Source organism: Salmo trutta, chromosome 9 (genome assembly GCF_901001165.1).
Source record: "Salmo trutta chromosome 9, fSalTru1.1, whole genome shotgun sequence".
NCBI lineage: Eukaryota > Metazoa > Chordata > Actinopteri > Salmoniformes > Salmonidae > Salmo > Salmo trutta.
The window spans coordinates 10,457,773-10,478,719 of NC_042965.1; the positions used below are offsets into that span (position 1 = coordinate 10,457,773).

The window sequence follows — 20,947 nt, forward strand, 5'->3', positions numbered from 1 at the left end:
TTTGTCAGAAAGTCGTTTTCATTGCAAGTTAACGTGTACTGTTAGCTAGCTAGCTAACTTTAGCTGGTTGACTCGCTAGCTAACGTTATGTGTATGATCTGTGTATTAATATCATTCATATCTCAGAGCCATTTGCATTGCTAGTTATAGCCTAATGTTATCTAGCTAGCTAACATTGAACCTAACTAGTTGGTTAGCTTTAGCTACCAGCAGAAACATGCAGTGTAGTAAAGTTATGAGTTGGGATAATGGTACATTGTTTAGATAGGTAGCTGCATGTCTAAACAAAAGACTCCACCATGTAAGTAACCATTTCACTTTACCTTTTACACCTTCTGTATCCTGTGCATGTGACAAATAAACTTGAGCGTGTGTTTACCAGAGACAGTAATGTGAAGAACAACATTACCTGCACCAAAGTCAAATTAGGATATACAGTAACGTTAGGTCAACTAGACAGTGTCCAAGTTCTAAAATTCTCCAGTAGAATGCCCTGCTTTTATTTCATCACACTCACAAGAGTAAGCTATTTTCTGTAATTAGCTCCAGGTCGGTCCCATATTACATGTACTTTGTGGTGTACTAGTGTGTTCATCCTCCCACTTTGATGGTGCTTCCGGAAGCCTTAAAATGAGGGCCAGGTTGTCAGGATGGGTAATGTACTATACACATTCATTACAATAAGTACCCATCAAGATGCACTTCATTTTAACTAGCTAATCCTGTGTAGCATCTTGTAATTACATTGTACTTAGGAAGTTATTACATGTACTCTGTGGTGTACTAGTGTGTTTATCTTCCCACTTGGATGGTGTTTCCGGAAGCCTAAAAATAAGGGCCAGGTTGTCAGGACGTCAGGACGAAGTTAACCCAGATGGTACACGTTTTGTTCCAGCAACAACATTTGAGTGGAGATCTAGAAGAGTGCATTCACAGATAGGTAATTAGAGCCTATTGAGCCTCCAGCATTAGTAATCTCGGTCATCTAGCACATCTGTCCACGAGAGATGTACAACCTTGTGACAGTTACTGAATCGGATGCAGCTGAGAAGAAGCGAAACATTAAATATGTAAATTTAGTGGAAACTTGCACATATGTAACAAGCACAGTAACAAGCATTTGTTGTTACACGTCTGTAATTACAGACAGCATTTACCACCAGTTATATGTTTTTATTAGGGTGTAACTTTGATTAATTACAGTTTACTACAATACTTGTTAGTGTAATTACACATGTAATTAAAATGAAATCTAGAATCGGCTTCCTATTTCGCAACAAAGCATCCTTAACTCATGCTGCCAAACATACCCTCGTAAAACTGACTATCCTACCGATCCTTGACTTCGGCGATGTCATTTACAAAATAGCCTCCAACACTTTACTTAGCAAATTGGATGCAGTCTATCACAGTGCCATCCGTTTTGTCACCAAAGCCCCATATACTTCCCACCACTGCGACCTGTATGCTCTCGTTGGCTGGCCCTCGCTTCATATTCGTCGCCAAACCCACTGGCTCCAGGTCATCTATAAGTCTTTGTTAGGTAAAGCCCCGCCTTATCTCAGCTCACTGGTCACCATAGCAGCACCCACCCATAGCACACGCTCCAGCAGGTATATTTCACTGGTCACCCCCAAAGCCAATTCCTCCTTTGGCTGCCTTTCCTTCCAGTTCTCTGCTGCCAATGACTGGAACGAATTGCAAAAATCACTGAAGCTGGAGACTCATATCTCCCTCTCTAACTTTAAGCACCAGCTGTCAGAGCAGCTCACAGATCACTGCACATGTACATAGCACATCTGTAAATATCCCATCAACTACCTCCTCCCCATACTGTTATTTTTTTTGCTCCTTTGCACCCCAGTATCTCTACTTGCACATTCATCATCTGCGCATCTATCACTCCAGTGTTTAATTGCTAAATTGTAATTATTTCGCCACTATGGCCTATTTATTGCCTTACCTCCCTTATCTTACCTCATTTGTACACACTGTATATAGACTTTTCTATTGTATTATTGACTGTATGTTTGTTTAATCCATGTGTAACTCTGTTGTTGTTTGTGTCGCACTGCTTTGCTTTATCTTGGCCAGGTCGCAGTTGTCAGTGAGAACTTGTTCACATAAAAAATAAAATTACACTGTAATAAGGAACACATAAAATGAAGCGTTACCCTTTATGGTATGATATATTTTGAACCTTTTGTTCTGAAAGGTTTTTCATCTGTTCCCATAGTTGAACCCTTTTTGGTTCCAGGTAGAACCCTGGGGTTATTCAAAGGTTTCAGCTATGGGTTCTAAATAGCACTTTTTTTCTAAGGCTGAAGAAAGCAGGACAAACACAAATGTACATTTCTGGCTCACTGCATTTGACGAGATGAACCATAACACAGCATGTACAGTGCTTGCAAACGTATTCAGACCCCTTTGATTTCTTCACATTTTATAGTGTTACAAAGTGGGATAAAAATTGATTGTAATTATTTTGTCAACAATCTACATTAAAAACACTGTAATGTCAAAGTGGGAGAAAAATTCCTGTGCTTAGCTCCACCGCGTTTTCTGAAAAACTCCTTAGTGTTTGCCGATGTCAAGTATACCCATACCATAATGCAGCCACCATCATACTTGAAAATAAGGAGGCAGTTACTCAGTGATGTGTTGTGTTGTATTTGCATTTATGCCAAAAAGTGTATTCCTTTGCTTTGATATGTTGCAGTATTACTTTAGTGCCTTTTGGAATATTTGTATTCTTCTTTTCACTCATTTAGGTCATTGTTGTGTCACTACAATGTTGTTGATCCATCCTCAGTTTTCTCTGATCACAGCCATTGAGCTCTGTATCTGTTTTAAAATCATCAATGTCCTCATGGTAGCATCCTTGAGCAATTTCATTCCTGTCCTGCAGCTCAGTTCAGACGGATGACTGTATCTTTGATGTGTCTGGGTGGTTTAATACATAATCCGCAGCATAATTATTAAATTGACCATGCTTAAAGAGATATTCAATGTCTGATTTGTTATTGTTACCCATCTACCAATCATTGCCTTTCTTTATGAGGGTTTTGAAAAGCTCCCTGGTCTTTGTAGTTGAATCTGTGATTGAAATTCAACTCTTCACTGAGGGACCTTACAAATGTTGTATGTATGGGGGACAGAGGAAAGGTTAGTAATTCAAAAATCATGTCAACCCCTATTATGTCACACAGAGTGAATCCACGTAACTTACAGTGGCAAGAAAAAGTATGTGAACCCTTTGGAATTTTCTGGATTTCTGCAAAAATTGGTCTTTAAAGTCACAACAAGAGATGAACACAGTCTGCTTAATGTAATAACACAGAAATTATTGTATTTTTCAGGTCTATATTGAATACATCATTTAAGCATTCGCAGTGTAGGTTGGAAAAAGTATGTGAACCCCTAGGCTATTGACTTCTCCAAAAGATAATTGGAGTCAGGAGCCAGTTAACCTAGAGTACAATCATTGAGACGAGATTGGAGATGTTGGTTAGAGCTGCCCTGCCCTATAAAAAACACTCACAAAATGTGGGTTTGCTATTCAAAAGAAGCATTGCCTGATGTGAACCATGCCTCAAACAAAAGACATCTCAGAAGACACAAGATTAAGAATTGTTGACTTGGAAAGGGTTACAAAAGTATCTCTAAAAGCCTTGATGTTCATCAGTCCACAGTACGACAAATTGTCTATAAATGGAGAAAGTTCAACACTGTTGCTACTCTCCCTAGGAGTGGCCGTCCTGCAAAGATGACTGCAAGAGCACAATGCAGAATGCTCATTGAGCTTAAGAAGAATCCTAGAGTGTCAACTAAAGACTTACAGAAATCTCTAGAACATGCTAACATCTCTGTTGACAAGTCTACGATACATAAAACACTAAACAAGAATGGTGTTCATGGGAGGACACCATGGAAGAAGTCTTCCCTGTGGCTCAGTTGGTAGAGCATGGTGTTTGCAATGCCAGCATGGTGTGTGCAACGCCAGGGTTGTGGGTTTGATTCCCATGGGGGGCCAGTACAAAAAAAAATGTATGAAATGTCTGCATTCACTACTGTAAGTTGCTCTGGATAAGAGTGTCTGCTAAATGACTAAAATGTAAAAGAGCATCTGGATGTTCCACAGCGATACTGGCAAAATATTCTGTGGACAGATGAAACTAAAGTTGAGTTGTTAGGAAGGAACACACAACAATATGTGTGGAGAAAAAAAGGCACATCAAAACCTCATCCCAACTGTAATGTATTGTGAAAGGAGCATCATGGTTTGGAGCTGTTTTGCTGCCTCAGGCCCTGGACAGCTTGCTTTCATTGATGGAAAAATGAATTCCCAAGTTTATCAAGATATTTTGCAGGAGAATGTTAGGCTATCTGCCAATTGAGGCTCAACAAAAGTTGGGTAATGCAACAGGACAACGACCCAAAACACAGAAGTAAATCAACAACCGAATGGCTTCAACAGAAGAAAATACACCTTCTGGAGTGGCCCAGTCCTGACCTCAACCCGATTCAGATGCTGTGGCATGACCTCAAGAGAGCGGTTCACACCAGACATCCCAAGAAAGTTGCTGAACAGACACAGTTTTGTAAAGAGGAATGTCCAAAATTCCTCCTGACCGTTGTGCAGGTCTGATCCACAGCTACAGAAAACATTTGGTTGAGGTTATTGCTGCCAAAGGAGGGTCAACCAGTTATTAAATCCAAGGGTTCACATACTTTTTCCACCCTGCAATGTGAATGTTTACACGGTGTATTCAATAAAGATGAAAATGTATAATTATTTGTGTGTAATTAGTTTAAGCACACTGTGTTTGTCTATTGTTGTGACTTAGATGAAGATCAGATAAAATGTTATGTCCAATTTATGCAGAAGTCCAGGTAATTCCAAAGGGTTCACATCATTTTTCTTGCCACTGTATGTGATTTGTTAAGCCATATTTTGCTTCTGAACTAATTTAGACTTGCCTAAACAAACAGGCTGAATACTTTATACTTTGCAAGCACTGTATCTGATCAAAACAACTGTACCTGCCTCATTCTTTTCAAACCAGGAAAGCTCATCCTGATCGAGGTTGGCAAACTCCTGAGACCTCCTGACCACAAAATAGATGAGGAAGCCGCTGCCCCCCAGGCTGCAGAGGATTAAAAAGTTGGCTAGAACCCGCAGGAACCTCCGCAAGTGGATGTTCTCATCCTTCTGGTTCTCCTGTTCGTCTACTATGGATTCCTACCAAGAACAGTCCGGTCAGTGAGAAACACAGAGAATACTTTGTTTGAAGATAGTAAGTGTGTAGGCTCCTACATGGAGTACATTTTATGTGCATATGATTCTTGGGAGATTGAAGATAAGAGCAGGAGAACGGATATTTGCAGAACAATGTTATGGGGAGATTCCATGCCAGGATAGCCCAAAAACATTTTAGGTATCTCAGATTGTTCTGGCAATTTTCACATATAAACTTCAATGCAGGAAGATGTTTGACATCATTGTTACATTTGTATCAAGAGTCATCTTTCAGAAAAGAATGATAAAAGTGTCAATTTTAGACCCTTTTCAGACCTATACATGCCTCCTGTAAGACCCTATGATCTGTGATCCGTACATGATACAGACAACTTTGTGGTGCCATTGTTCTCCTTATAGTGTGCTCTAACATATGGAGTATATCTAGATTATGAAATACAATTAATCACATTCTGTCATGACTTCCGCCGAAGTCGGTCCCTCTCCTTATTCGGGCGGCGTTCGGCGGTCGATGTCACCGGCCTTCTAGCCATCGCCGATCCACTTTTCATTTTCCATTTGTTTTATCCTTGTCTTACACACCTGGTTTCAATTCCCCAATTACTTGTTCATTATTTAACCCTCTGTTCCCCCATGTTTGTTTGTGAGTGATTGTTTATTGTATTGCGGTCCGTTATTGTGGCCTTGGATTTATTTGACGTGTATTGTGATTATTGTTGAGTAAAATTGCGTACATTACTCATATCTGCTGTCCTGCGCCTGACTCATCTACACCAGCTACACACAGACACATTCCTTTATTCAAAGTTGAAACTATTAATATTAATCTCAAAAGTAGCCTTTTTGATTTTGTTAATTTTAAGACACATTGTTTGGAACAATATACTCTACAAGTACATCACATTTCCAGAGTGGGCTCTCTGCTTATTTTGAAGTTATAATACATTTTATCAGCACCACCAACACAGTGTATGGGAAAATGTATTCAAATGGAACTCCTTCTGCTAGTGATTTGCTGAATGTGCAATCCTAAAGGAGGGCTGTGATTGGTTAGTTACATAAATGTCCATTTCTATGTATAAAATGGGTCATACATTTATTTTTTCAGAATGTTGACATACTCCATATGTTAGAGCACACTATAAGGAGTATAATGACACCAAGGTGTTGTCTGTGTCATGTACGGATCATATGGTCTTACAGGAGGCATATATAGGTCTAAAAAGGGCTTAAAATGCCCCCCCCCCCAAAGAAAAAAGGGATCTAAGATATCTAAGATCCTTCCTCCCAATGAAGTTTCTATTATAGCAATGTGAGATAGCCAAAATATTTCCAGGCTGTCCTGGTGTGGAATCGTCCTATGTCATAAACAACAGGGTCAAGATAGTAGAAGGTAGGCCTACTAGCTATGGATAAGAATTAGCTTCTGCTGTGTTTACCTTAAAGCTGGTGGTGATGGAGGCATACTTGTTGTCGGCTGTCTCTGGGTTGCCAATGAGGTAATCCCAGCTGGTGAACATCTTAAATGCGAAGGTGAACTGTCCGTCATCCCCACCGTCTCCTCCCTCGTCCGAGTTACGGGCCATCCTGAGGAACACAGAAGATGGATGTTACATACACTGTACTGGGGGGGGTTAGAGATGTGGGCAAGTAACTGGAGGGTTGCTGTTCGAATCCAAGTGCTGACTGGAAAAATGCGGAAGGAGTGAGCTGGCAGTGGGAGGGTTGTTAGCATCAATATTTTAGATACGGGGTGTGAATGTGGATTAGTATTTACTGTGTGCACGTGTGTGTGTGTGTGTGTGTGTGTGTGTGTGTGTGTGTGTGTGTGTGTGTGTGTGTGTGTGTGTGTTTTACCCACGTTCTAATGACCACCATCAGGCTGTAGCCGAAGATGCCTACACCAACTAGTAGGTAGGAGAGAGGCAGTCTGAACTGGAGGACACCGATGGTGCGCTCGTCATTATAGAAACCATAGAAGAGAATAGAGTACTTGCAGTAACCCTGTTGAAATAAACAAAAATAATTATGGATGTATGAAAGCAATCCATCTCAAAGAAAGCTGATGTAGATGCAAAATAATAGTGACAGGTTCTTATGCCTAGGGCCAGCCCTGCCAAACACATTACACACCAGCAAACCAAGCACATAGGCATATGACAAACCCAATCAAAGAATGGCAGGATCAGATGGCGATACAGTGGTCTATGTATAGTTAGCAGGACCCCGCTATTGTGTGGTGGATATGACTGGATTCCTTTCATCAACTGCAGGGCATAACATTGTGTTTAATATTCTAATCAGCAATACCTCTGTCATTACCAGCCGACAGAGATCTGAAATACAGGGAGAACCCAACCAACCAAACTGCCTGCAAAACCATCCCACTGAATAACTTATCAAGGGTCCATCAGAAAAGAGTCAAATACAGAGTTGCGTTCATTTGGACAACTTCCTCGACTTACTTTTCACTGCTGCCTGTTGTCAGTCGATGTTACTGGCACAGAGATAAGATAGCAATTAACATTAAGACTGGGCAGGTTTGCTATGTGCTCGGTTTGCTTGGCAGTTACCCTGACATGGTCCATTGTAGCTCAGTTGGTATAACATGGTGCTTGTTACGCCAGGGTAGTGGGTTTGATTCCCAGGACCACCACTATGTAAAATGAATGCCGCATGACTGTAAGTTGCTTTCGATAAAAGTGTCTGTTAAATGGCATATGTTCTTACTGAAAATGTGTAACACTTAACTTAAAGCCTGCAAGTACAGTGCATTATCATGCAGTTATTCATGAACATGTATGACACCTTATGTCTTAAAAGTACTGTATGACATCACATTTTATGTATGTTTTTTCATAGCTATAATCATGTCAAGTAAACCTGAACCTGAAGTAGTTTAAGTCTAAACAAGGTTTCTAAATGTGACATCACAAGGCAATTGCTTGGAAGGAAGTGTGTCACTCCAAAGGAAGTAGTAAGTCATTCCCAAGATACTCACACCAAAATCAAGGAGGACAGAGATGTCCATGGCTCTGTCCTGCTCTGCTCTGGGAACAGTTTTTCTGGGAATAGACCCATACGGAAGACCCATCATCACCTCCGGACAGTAGGAAAAGAGAAACAAAAAGAGAGGGAAGTGGGGATAGGGAGAATGAGACAGTGAGTCGTCCTTCGATATCTCTCCATATACTGACCAAATGTACTACAACAGTATTGCAAAACAATGGACTCTGCGCTTAAGGTAAAAAGCTGCTCACCTCTGGGAGAACCACAAGACCAAACATGAACGCAAACAGGACCAGGTTTAGACCGTACATCCACCGCAAGAAGATGAAGTAGGAAGCCACAGATGACCCAAAGTGACCTGAGGGTTAGAGGTCAAACCCCAAAAGTTACATGATGAATAGATAAAACTACATGACATGAGCAAGATAGTAACTCAAATAGCTTTAAATAACGGTACACACTCTCAACCTCTTTTATCTTTCTTTCCCACGGAATACAGGCCGTTTTGAAATTGTCAAAGTCACGGTTGAACTTGATCATTTTCTGAGGAAATAAAAAGGTTAGGAGAGAATATTTGAAAAGATAAGTTTATCACAGAAGTATAGTTCCTGACTAACATATCAGGTTGTAACTGATGAGGGCAACAAACATTCTGCTAATGATATGGTCATGAAAAGTTACCTTAGCCATCATGACTTTGTAGGCATAGAGCTTCCTCCCTTTGCCCTTTCCCAGAGCCCCCTCAAACTTCTCCACAAACGCCTGGCATTCCCTACAATTCCAACCCATAAAAAAGGATGACCCGTCAACCAACAAAAAAAAACCATATCAATCACTGGCATGAACAACACCAACCAATGAATGAACTTTTCAAATTTATAACAGGTGCATTTTATTTACCTTTATTTAACTAGGCAAGTCACTTAAGAAAAAAATCTTATTTTCAATGACGGCCTAGGAACAGTGGGTTAACTGCCTTGTTCAGGGGCAGAACAACAGATTTCTACCTTGTCAGCTCAGGGATTCGATCTTGCAACCTTTCAGTTACTATTCCAACGTTCTAACCAGTAGGCTACCTGCCGCCCCAATCATGAATTAGTCATGATTAAATTAAGTAGATGAGAAAACAACCAATCCATCAATCAAGACTGTAAATTACTAGTCAGGGAAATGTGGAGGAGGCCATGTGATGAAAGATTATCAACCTGGAAAGACCAGTGATGAGAGGGAATTGGCAAGCTACAGGCAGCTACAACTGCATGCATATTAGACAGTGTTGAGCTCATGAAAAAGTCAAGGCGTCTCATCTGTCTTAATACTGTACAGTGCTTGTGTCCTGACCTGTAAGTGACTGCCAGCTCACAACCCTGGCTGGAATACAGTGTTTCTTCAACACAGGTCCCAGAGGGCACAAGTCCAGCAGGCCTTGTTTGTTTTGAATGTAACCCAACACTGTTAGAAACAAAAAAAAAATTCTAAAAGGGTTTTGTGTTAAGTTAAAAGGATCTACCTGGAACCATAAAAGGGATCTGCTACTGGGACAAACTGAAGAACTTTAAATGGTTCCGGGTAGAACCCTTTTATGAGTGAATGATAGGTTAATACTGGTCAGTGGAGATACACTCACGTTGGTGGAGATACAAGTGAGAAACTGTCTAAATTCAAAGAACATCAATCAGCAAAGCCAATTCACGAAACTCCTAAAAACTTCAAAAGGTGATGGACAATCTAACTACTTTGTCGTTCCACAAAGTAGTTTAAAGGATTTCACACGCACTCAAAAAATAGGAAAATGTATCAGGCAATGTAGCATCAGAAACAATTAGGCTTTAATTAAATTAAACAAAAACATAAATATCACAAATAAGATGATAAATAACACACTGGTTGAATCAACGTTGTTTCCACGTCATTTCAATAAAATTACGTTGAAACAACGTGGAATAATGGCGCCGGAGGAGATGGCTGTCGTTTTACGATCCCCTAACCAATTGTGCTATTGTGTGTGTTTTCTTGCGTTATTTGTAACTTATTTTGTACATAATGTTTCTGCCACCATCTCTTATGATAGAAAAGAGCTTCTAGATATCAGGACAGCGATTACTCACCCCATACTGGAATAATTAATTTTTTTCCTTAACGAGTCTGACGCAAAAGATTTACTCCAGACACCCGACAAGGCCCTCATCCCCATCATTCGCAGGAGAAAGAGACGGAGATATCGGGGACGTAGGTCTGGGTGCCTTGTAAGGATCTGATAACGAGTGGGTAATCTGCCTTTACCATTGATCCTATTAGCCAACGTACAGTCATAGACGAGCTACAAGCACGTATATCTCACCAATGGGACATTCAAAACTGTAATATCTTATGCTTCACTGAGTCGTGGCTGAACGAGGACCTAAATAACATACAGTTGGCGGCTTTAAAACATTTTCGGCAGGATAGAACAGTTGCCTCTGGTAAGACAAGGGGTGGCGGTCTATGTATATTTGTAAACAAAAGCTGGTGCACGAAATCTAAGGAAGTCTCGAGGTTTTGCTCACCTGAGGTAGAGTATCTCATGATAAGCTGTAGACCACACTATTTACAAAGAGAGTTTTCATCTATATTCTTCTTAGCTGTCTATTTACCACCACAAATCGAGGATGGCACTAAGACAACACTCAATGAGCTGTATACGGCCATAAGCAAACAGGAAAATGCTCATACAGAGGCGGCGCTCCTAGTGGCCGGGGACTTTAATCCAGGGAAACTTACATCCGTTTTACCTAATTTCTACCAGAATGTTGAATGTGCAACCAGAGGGGGAAAAAACCTAGACCACCTTTACTCCACACACAGAGATGCGAACAAAGCTCTCCCTCACCCGACATTTGGCAAATCTGACCATTATTCTATCTTGCTGATTACTGCTTACAAGCAAAAACTAAAGCACCAGAGACTGGTCAATAAAAAAGTGGTCAGATGAAGCAGATGCTAAGCTACAGGACTGTTTTGCTAACACAGACAGGAATATGTTTTGTGATTCTTCCGATGGCATTGAGGAGTACACCACATCAGTCACTGCCTCATCAATAAGTGCTTTGATGATGTCATCCCCACAGTGACTGTACGTACATATACCAACCAGAAGCCATGGATTACAGGCAACATCCGCACTGAGCTAAAGGGTAGAGCTGCCGCTTTCAAGGAGCGGGACTCTAATCCGGAAGCTTATAAGAAATCCCGCAATGACATCAAACAGGCAAAGTGTCAATACAGTACTAAGATTGAATCGTACCACACTGGCTCCGACGCTCGTCGGATGTGGCAGGGCTTGCAAACTATTACAGGCTACAAAGGGAAGCACAGCCAAGAGCTGCCCAGTGACACGAGCCTACCAGACAAGCTAAATTACTTCTATGCTCGCTTCGAGGGAAGTAATACTGAAACATGCATAAGAGCATCAGCTGTTCCGGACGACTGTGTGATCACGCTCTCCATAGCCGATGTGAGTAAGACCTTTAAACAGGTCAACATTAGGAAGACAGCAGGGCCAGACGGTTTTACCGGGACGTGTACCTCGAGCATGCGCTGACCAACTGGCAAGTGTCTTCACTGACATTTTCAACCTGTCCTTGACTAAGTCTGTAATACCAACATGTTTCAAGCAGACCACCATAGTCCCTGTGCCCAAGAACAATTAGGTAACCTGCCTAAATGACTACCAACCCGTAGCACTCACGTCTGTAGCCATGAAGTGCTTTGAAAGGCTGGTCATGGCTCACATCAACACCATTATCCCAGAAACCCTAGACCCACTCCAATTTGCATACCGTCCCAACAGATCCACAGATGATGCAATCTCTTTTGCACTCAACACTGCCCTTTCCCACCTGGACAAAAGGAACGCCTATGTGAGAATGCCCTCAAAGTTCATCACTAAGCTAAGGACCTTGGGACTAAACACCTCCCTCTGCAACTGGATCCTGGACTTCCTGACGGGCCGCCCCCAGGTGGTAAGGGTAGGTAACAACACATCCGCCATGCTGATGCTCAACACGGGGGCCCCTCAGGGCTGCGTGTTCAGTCCTCTGCTGTACTCCCTGTTCACTCAGGACTGCATGGCCAGACACGACTCCAACACCATCATTAAGTTTGCCGATGACAAAACAGTGGTAGGCCTGATCACTGACAATGATGAGACAGCCTATAGGGAGGAGGTCAGAGACCTGGCCGTGTGGTGCCAGGACAGCAACCTCTCCCTCAACGTGATCAAGACAAAGGAGATGATTGTGGACTACAGAAAAAGGAGGACCGAGCACACCCCCATTCTCATCGACGGGGCTGTAGTGGAGCAGGTTGAGAGCTTCAAGTTCCTTGGTGTCCACATCACCAACAAACTATCATGGTCCAAACACACCAAGACAGTTGTGAAGAGGGCACGAGAAAGCCTATTCCTCCTCAGGAAACTGAAAAGATTTGGCATGGGTCCTGAGATCCTCAAAACGTTCTACAGCTGCACCATTGAGAGTATCCTGACTGGTTGCATCATTGCCTGGTATGGCAACTGCTCGGCCTCCGTCTGCAAGGCACTACAGAGGGTATTGCGTCCGGCCCAGAACATCACTGGGGCCAAGCTTCCTGCCATCCAGGACCTCTATACCAGACAGTGTCAGAGAAAGGCCCTGAAATTTGTCAAAGACTCCAGCCACCCTAGTCACAGAGTGTTCTCTCTGCTAACGCACGGCAAGCGGTACCAGAGCGCCAAGTCTAGGTCCAAAAGACTTCTTAACACTTATTTTACTTAAAACTGCATTGTTGATTTAGGGTTTGTAAGTAAGCATTTCATGGCACATGTGACAAATACAATTGTGTGCCAAGTGACGGTATAAACCTTCAGGAATGTGTAAAGTATTATAGGAAAGAGAAAAACAGCAAGAGCAAGTCCCTATGGGTCATGAAGGCAATCAACCAATGGGAAATTGGCAGAGGAATGCACATGTCATGTGAAATGCGTCCATTTTGTTTACTTGAGGAGTTTCAGCCTCCTCTTCATGCGCCACGGTTTGTTCCTGAGAGTGGCTATCAGCTTCTTCTTCTCCTCCACCTCCTCCTTCAGAGAAGCCATCTCCCCCTCCGACAGAGAATCCTCGTCCCCTGACTCGCCCGAAGAAGAAGAGCTGTCAGAAGAAAGAGCTGTCACCAAGTGCCAGGGGTCAAGTCAGGGTCAATCATGTGTCAACCAGAGTAGAGTTCTAGTTGAGGTGGCCAGTGGCTTTACACAGTGCCACATTATCATGGTACAAACTCAGAAGGACTTTGGACTTGTCACATAATGTTGAAAAGCATCTGGAAGACCAACAGAAAATACAAAAAGAGAACAGAGCGAGAAATGAAGCGACAAGAGGGGGTATACAGTATGCAAGTCAAATGACAGACATATCCTAGAATTATCCAGTAAGCATGTCTATCCATTGAAACAACCAGACATTAAAGCTAGAATCCTTAGTTGCGACATCTATTTTTGGACTTATAAATGAATGATGTTTACCCTCTGATTTTTTGAAGAAAATGTAAAAAGAATATAACTTATATACAGTGCATTCAGAAAGTATTCAGACCCCTTGACTTTTTCCCAAAAATTTTACGTTACAGCTTTATTCTAAAATGTATTAAATAGTTTTTTTCCCTCATCAATCTACATACAATACCCCATAATGACAAAACAAAAACAGGTTTTTAAAAATGTTTGCAAATGAAAATATTACATTTATGTAAGTATTCAGACCTTTTACTCAGAACTTTGTTGAAACATCTTTGGCAGTGATTACAGAGTCTTCTTGGGTATGACGCTACAAGCTTAGCACACCTGTATTTTGGGAGTTTCACCTATTCTTCTCTGCAGATCCTCTCAAGCTCTGTCAGGTTGGATGGGGACGTCGCTGCACAGCTATTTTCAGGTCTCTCCAGAGATGTTAGATCGAGTTCAAGTCCGGGCTCTGGCTGGGCCACTCAAGGACATTGAGAGACTTGTCCCGGAGCCACTCCTGCTTTGTCTTGGCTGTGTGCTTAGGGTCGTTGTCCTGATGGAAGGTGAACCTTCGCTCCAGTCTGAGGTGTTGGGCGCTCTGGAGCAGGTTTTCATTAAGAATCTCTCTGTACTTTGCTCCATTCATCTTTCCCTCGATCCTGACTAGTCTCCCAGTCCCTGCCGCTGAAAAACATCCTCACAGCATGATGCTGCCACCACCATGCTTCACCGTAGGGATGGTGTCAGGTTTCCTTCAGACTTGACGAGTTTAAAGTTTAATCTCAGATCAGAGAATCTTGTTTCTCATGGTCTGAGAGTCTTTAGGTGCCTTTTGGCAAATTCCAAGCGGGCTGTCATGTGCCTTTTACTGAGGAGTAGCTTCCGTCTGGCCAAGCTACCATGAAGGCCTGATTGGTGGAATGCTGCAGAGATGGTTGTCCTTCTGGAAGGTTCTCTTATCGCCACAGAGGAACTCTGGAGCTCTATCAGAGTGACCATCGGGTTCTTGGTCACCTCCCTGACCAAGGCCCTTCTCCCCGATTGCTCAGTTTGGCCGGTCGGCCAGCTCTAGGAAGAGTCTTGGTGGTTCAAAACTTATTCCATTTAAGAATGATGGAGGCCACTGTGTTTTTGGGAGCCTTCAATGATGCGGTACCCTTCCCCAGATCTGTGCCTCGACACAATCCTGTCTCGGAGCTCTATGGATAATTCGTTCGACCTCATGGCTTGGTTTTTGCTCTGACATGCACTCTCAACTGTGGGACGTTATACAGACAGGTGTGTGCCTTTCCAAATCATGTCCAATCAATTGAATTTACCACAGGTGGACTCCAGTCAAGGTGTAGAAACATCTGAAGGATGGTCAATGGAAACAGGATGCACCTGAGCTAAATTTTGAGTCTCATAGCAAAGGGTCTGAATACTTATGTAAATAAGGTATTTCTGCTTTTTATATTTTATACATTTGCAAACATTTCTAAAAACCTGTGTTCACTTTGTCATTATGCGGTATTGTATGTCAAGTGATGAAGTTTTTTTTTATTTAACACATTTTAGAATAAGGCTGTAATGTAACAAAATGTGGAAAATACTTTCAGAATGCACTGTAAATGCCCCATGAGCTTAGTTCAACTGTCATACCCCATCAGAACACAACATATAAGCTTGTTTTTACTCTTTTACTTTTTTAAACAATGCACATTTTAACCAAAACTGTATTGCCTCAAAACATGGTCAACACTTTAATTGTGATATCATAGATGGTCAGTCTTGCATCTAAGAATTTGGGTTCCGACTAGAGGGTGTACAACTACAACTGGAAGTGACTTTTTCGTAGCAGGTTAGGAGAATTTACACAGCAGGTTAACGTGGCAGGTTAGGAGAATTTACACAGCAGGTTAACGTGGCAGATTAGGAGACTAGCAAAACAGAGGCGGGGTACCGCTTTGTTATTGTTTCAATTAAGGAATCTAGCTTAAACTCCAACCCCATTCTGACCATGTTATCCCTCAACTCAGTGCTATGACCTAACACTACCCCATGTGTGAGCAAGCACAAATACCACTACAACCCAACTCTACTCTGGTAACAAATTCTGGTTGCCTGTCCCTTTCCAAAACTTTAGTTGTGACATTTTGATAATGTTGACACGTTTTTAACCAAGGTTCCCATGGATGTCCCTAGGGATGTTCCCATCACATGGCTATAACGATTTCTCCATAAACGTTTAGTTAACACATTCTAGAAATGTAAAAAAAACAACATCATTGGATAATTTCCCCAAATGTTCTTAGAACCATTACAGCATGTCCTTCTACTAATGTTTATCAAATACTGTTTTCCGGCGACATTTAAAAAATATGTCAGGGACGTTGTCATGCTAGTGTTAGCGGCAAACCATTGGACTCAATCAGGACTCAATCGAAACGTTACCTGACGTTATAGGATCGTTCACTGTGTGAAATGTATTTTTTTCTGCCGAGTGCCAAATAGTAAGCTTGGGTCATTGTCGTAGTATTTTGGAACACTTTAGCGCAACCCCATAACCCAATTTCATAACTCAACTCCCTGAAGCAATAACTCAATACAATGAAGGGGCATATACCAACAGAGTCTATCAGAGTCCTCCCTCATACATGAGGGTGCGTGGAGTGTGGAGATATGTGAGAGAGATGGCCCTCTCAAAGGATACTGCACCTGCTGTACTTTCCATTCTTCTTTTTCTTGTCTTTCCCTCCTTTGCCTTTGGCATCACCCTTCTTTTCCTTGTTCTGCTCGTCTTTCTGCTTCTTGCTAGTCACTTTTCCGCCTTTCTTTTTCTTCCCTCGTTCCTCCTCCTCCTCCTCCTCACTCTCCTCCTTGACTGCCTTTTTCTTTATGCCCGCAGCCTTTGTGCCCTTCCGCTTGACGCTTCTGTCATCTTCCTCCTCCTCTTCCTCGCTGTCCTGGGCACTGGCTTTCTTCTTACGAGCCCTCTTCCTCGGTGCCTCGTCCTGATCCTCTTCCTCTTCGTCCTCAGTGGTGGCCGGTTTGCCGTTCCGTCCCCCGGCTCGTGGAGAGGCTTTGGCTTTCCTGTTTCTGTCCCTCCACCTGGCCTCATCTGATACACACACACTCACGTATATATCTCACACAAATATTAACAGACAGACAAAGGCTTCATAGATCCGTAGATTGCATTCAAACCTGAACAATAAAACAAACATATAAATCAGGCAGGTCGGTAGCCTCCCACTTCCTTTTTGATGTTTGTTCCATAATTTTGACAACTAAATGTTATCATTTTGACAAGGTGTGTTTCCCCTTTGGAATGTCATATTTTTCAAAATAATATATTTTTAAATATCAACAATCAATCGAAGTGAGCTTGACTGTACATACACCCACTTGCAGGAAGTAAGCAAACTCACATAAACACACATCAAACACTTTCTCCATCTTCTGACTTACCCTCACTCCCACTGTCTAACTCTCCATCGATTTCAATTCCCACTATAAAATAAAAAAAACGTTGTGATGCAACACCACAGTCGTTCAGAATATCCACAAATGTTGTATTTTGTCTTTCAACCAACAAAAATCCCATAATCTTACTGTTCCTTTATGGTTTAACAGAATGGATTCTGTTACAGGTTATAGAACATCTAGTAGTACATCTATGTACTACTTCCATATTTACCACAAACACCTCAAAGAAAGTGAAGAACTGAATATTCTTCAGTATTCAAGAGAAATCCAAAATAAGAAAAAGGAACAGAATAAATCCAACCCACCATCTTCCATTTTAATTACAATGTCATTTTTCTTCTGAGAAGGCATTTTGTGTTGTGTTGTCCTCTTACTATCTTCTTTGGGTCAGCCTGCTCTCTCCCTCTCAGGCCATGGAGACCTCAGCTAAGCAGATAGCCATCACACCTGTGGAGGCACTCACATACTCCGACAGTTACACCTGTGTTTGGGCTACTTGACTGGCTGTTTCCCTGACAACCACCAATGATATTGCCCAAGAGATGATCATCTTTAAACCTGAAGGAGAAAGACAAAATCTAAAGGGACAATAAAGGGGTACAAAAGAGATGTCAATAAAAAGAAAACATCAGTTGATATGACTTACAGCATGCGTGTTGACACACATAAAGTACACACACCAACATGCACACACATATTCCAACTGAATGCTTTCATGGGTGCATTACAACCATTAGTCACCTGTTTTGCAGCGATAATTCGTTTTGACCAACAGTTGGAAAACTCACACCAATATATTCCATCATGTACTGTACGTAACTCTGACCCTGAAATTCGAAACCAGAGCACAAATGCTGAAATAAAGGACAGTTCTCATTAAAATTCAATGAACTCTTAAGTACTGTAAGCTTGAGGGGAAAGTGAAACAACAAGCAGCCTCTATGACATGATCGTGCTATACAAATACTATCATGGGCTCTTGACATGGTAATATCGCTAAAGTGAAGATGGAATTGGGCTGAAAAGAATGAGGGTTGCAACATAACCATTAGTGATACATCTTGGACAGAACTAGTTCATGCCATTGTAAGATTAGCGTAACATGTCTATAAATGCATTTCTACTTTTGATGCCAATAAGTCCATTCAGAACATCTTCTGGAAACGGTGCCTGAGGAAGGCAGGCAGCATCATCATGGACCCCACACACCCCAGCCACGAGCTGTTCTCTCACTTACCGTCGGCCAGACGTATCAGAGCATGAGGTCTGATACCAACAGGCTCAGAGTCAGTCTCTGTCTACAAGCCATCAGACTGCTGAACACTTGAACTGGACTGACCACCTGCACTGATTCCCCACACCTTAGCACACATTCACTCACTCATGCCCCCCCCCCACACCTTAGCACACATTCACTCACTCATGCCCCCCCCCACACCTTAGCACACATTCACTCACTCATGCCCCCCCCCCCCCCCACACACACACACACACAGTAGATACATTCATGCTACGCACACATAACAACTGCTGCTACCAGACTTGTTATACTGCTCAATTTATACACTTGCCCCATCCCCCAATACACGTGTATATATTGGACTATAAATGGTGCCTTGCTGTATTATACTTATGCTAAAATGTTTATTCTATTCTACTGAACCATTCACTTTCTGTTCATATTCTTATATTTTATTATTTATTATTGTTGTTGCATTGTCAAGAAGGAACCTGCAAGTAAGCATTTCGTTGGATGATGTACACCATGCGTATCCCATACATACGACTAAAAAACTTGAAATTGAAAATTGAAACTAAACAACGAATACACAATGCACTCGCGCATTAAGCTTCATCCTTCACTGTTAATAAGAATAGCTTGTGTGCTTATGGTGACATGTCAGGGATGACCTGGTGAATAATGCATGGCAACCGGAGACATGTAGCGAAAGCAGCTAATGCCACTCTTCCTGTGATTATGTGGGAATTAATAGGGCATGATGCTGAAACCTAAGCCCCGCTGTATCCCTCCTTCTCTGGGTAATTCTTCTTCTCCCATCCTCTGCACTTCTCAAGTTCCTGTCGAGACGCGCCACTGTAGAGGAACAGTACAAACCATACAGTGAGCCCTTTAAGATCAAAAGAGGACAGCAAAGCTGCTGCATAAATGATGTAATATGCCAGGGAGATATGTATACTGTAGCTAAGAAAGAAATATTAATGTGATGTCTGCTTCCAGCTCACGCTCTCAAACACCTAGATCCCCTGAACGCAGCTCACTCTCCAGATCGCAATCACCTGAATTCTAATCACTTGTTCACACACCTGTATGTCATTATCACACACTATTTAGTTCAGTTCTTTGCACCCAATCACTGTGAGGAATTGGTTGTTTTGTGACACACGTCTTTCGGTACGCTGGGTTTCCCTGTGATTTACTCCTCCCGTGTATGATAGTTTTGGCCTGCCTCACTAACGATGCCTTTGGCCTATTCCCTGCCTGTACTTTAGCCTATCGGATTTCCTGTTATCTACCTATTGCCTGATCTCCCGGACTACGTTACTCGCCTTTTCCCTGCCTGTACTGTTGCCCTTTTGGACCCCCTGTGTAGGATCTTCTGCCTGCCCCTGGACTCAGCTACCTGCCTCCTCCAGTGGTCTTTTGCAATAAACACCTGCTGCGCCCTGCGCTTGAAACCAGCTCTTTGTCTCCTCTCGTGTTCATTACAACTAAGTGTATTTTGTTAAGTAAGCTGCTAGTAGCACATGTGCATCACCCTAATCATTTGGTTCCTTTCCCCCTCATAATTTAGCCTACTGTTCTGACCTGGTGGTGTACATGTAGCCTATAGCCTGTTTTAGAGAAATGTCATCATCAAATATTGTAAGAGCTTTCATTGCCTGCATATATGCCCCCTATATTTATCCTACGGTTCTGACTTGGTGTACAGGGAGAATTCTGTAAGAACGGCCCATGTTCTGAATTCTGTCGCTGTATATTTCAAAAATGCTGAACAAATAGTTATATTGACTTTGTCCGTCCCAGCTCGCTCATTAAGCTCTTAATCCAAATTACAGATTGCCTCTTATCCACTTGTCGTCACCTTCTGCCAGAGTTTGTACATCTCAATTGTCAGTAGAAACTACATTTGTTTCAGAAAATCAGCCATATCAGCTATGTTTTTTTAAAAGGCAGTAAATGAGGCTGAATGAACTGTTTCACTGCCAGACAAGGCTCCGCTGATAGTCAGGTGTAGCAGTGGTAAGGATTCACTACATAGTGCTGAAAAGAAAGCTCTGCTGTTGGGACAGCTTTATGTAGGCCCTAACAGTTTGTGGGCACCATTTGGCACCGTTATAGTACAATTAATGTATTGTTTAGTGTTGTGTTGTGTAGTGGCTTTACTGGTATGCGTAAAAAAAAAATGGGGGAGTTTCCCCTACCAAGATTGACATGCTAAAATCGGCACTGGCCTTAAGTAACTACATAGGACACAATAAAGGAAATCAATTACTGGTCAAAATCTAAATACTGCTCATAGGTTGATCAAAGCTCAGAATACTTATAATCTTGATCTGACTGAGTTCTAATCACGTTTGCCTCTTTGTGAACCAGTTGAATCATGAACAATGGTTTGTTAGTTATGTTCGAATTTTCCTCCCGGATTTGCCTTTTTAGCAGTACATTCACCACT

General features: G+C 42.1%; 1 protein-coding gene across 1 annotated transcript in view; it reads right to left on the reverse strand.

Moving 5' to 3' along the window:
- Nucleotides 1-17,222, reverse strand: part of LOC115199577 (transmembrane channel-like protein 2-A) — a 26,596-nt gene extending 9,374 nt beyond the window's left edge. The window contains exons 1-8 of the mRNA XM_029761912.1: nt 17,195-17,222; nt 16,482-16,884; nt 13,285-13,434; nt 8,951-9,041; nt 8,262-8,360; nt 7,122-7,264; nt 6,700-6,847; nt 5,048-5,242 (exon numbers count right to left, since the gene is read on the reverse strand). Coding sequence (XP_029617772.1) covers nt 5,048-5,242; nt 6,700-6,847; nt 7,122-7,264; nt 8,262-8,360; nt 8,951-9,041; nt 13,285-13,434; nt 16,482-16,884; nt 17,195-17,222 — 1,257 coding nt within the window. The remainder of the gene's footprint in view (nt 1-5,047; nt 5,243-6,699; nt 6,848-7,121; nt 7,265-8,261; nt 8,361-8,950; nt 9,042-13,284; nt 13,435-16,481; nt 16,885-17,194) is intronic.
- Between the last annotated feature and the right edge of the window lie 3,725 nt (nt 17,223-20,947).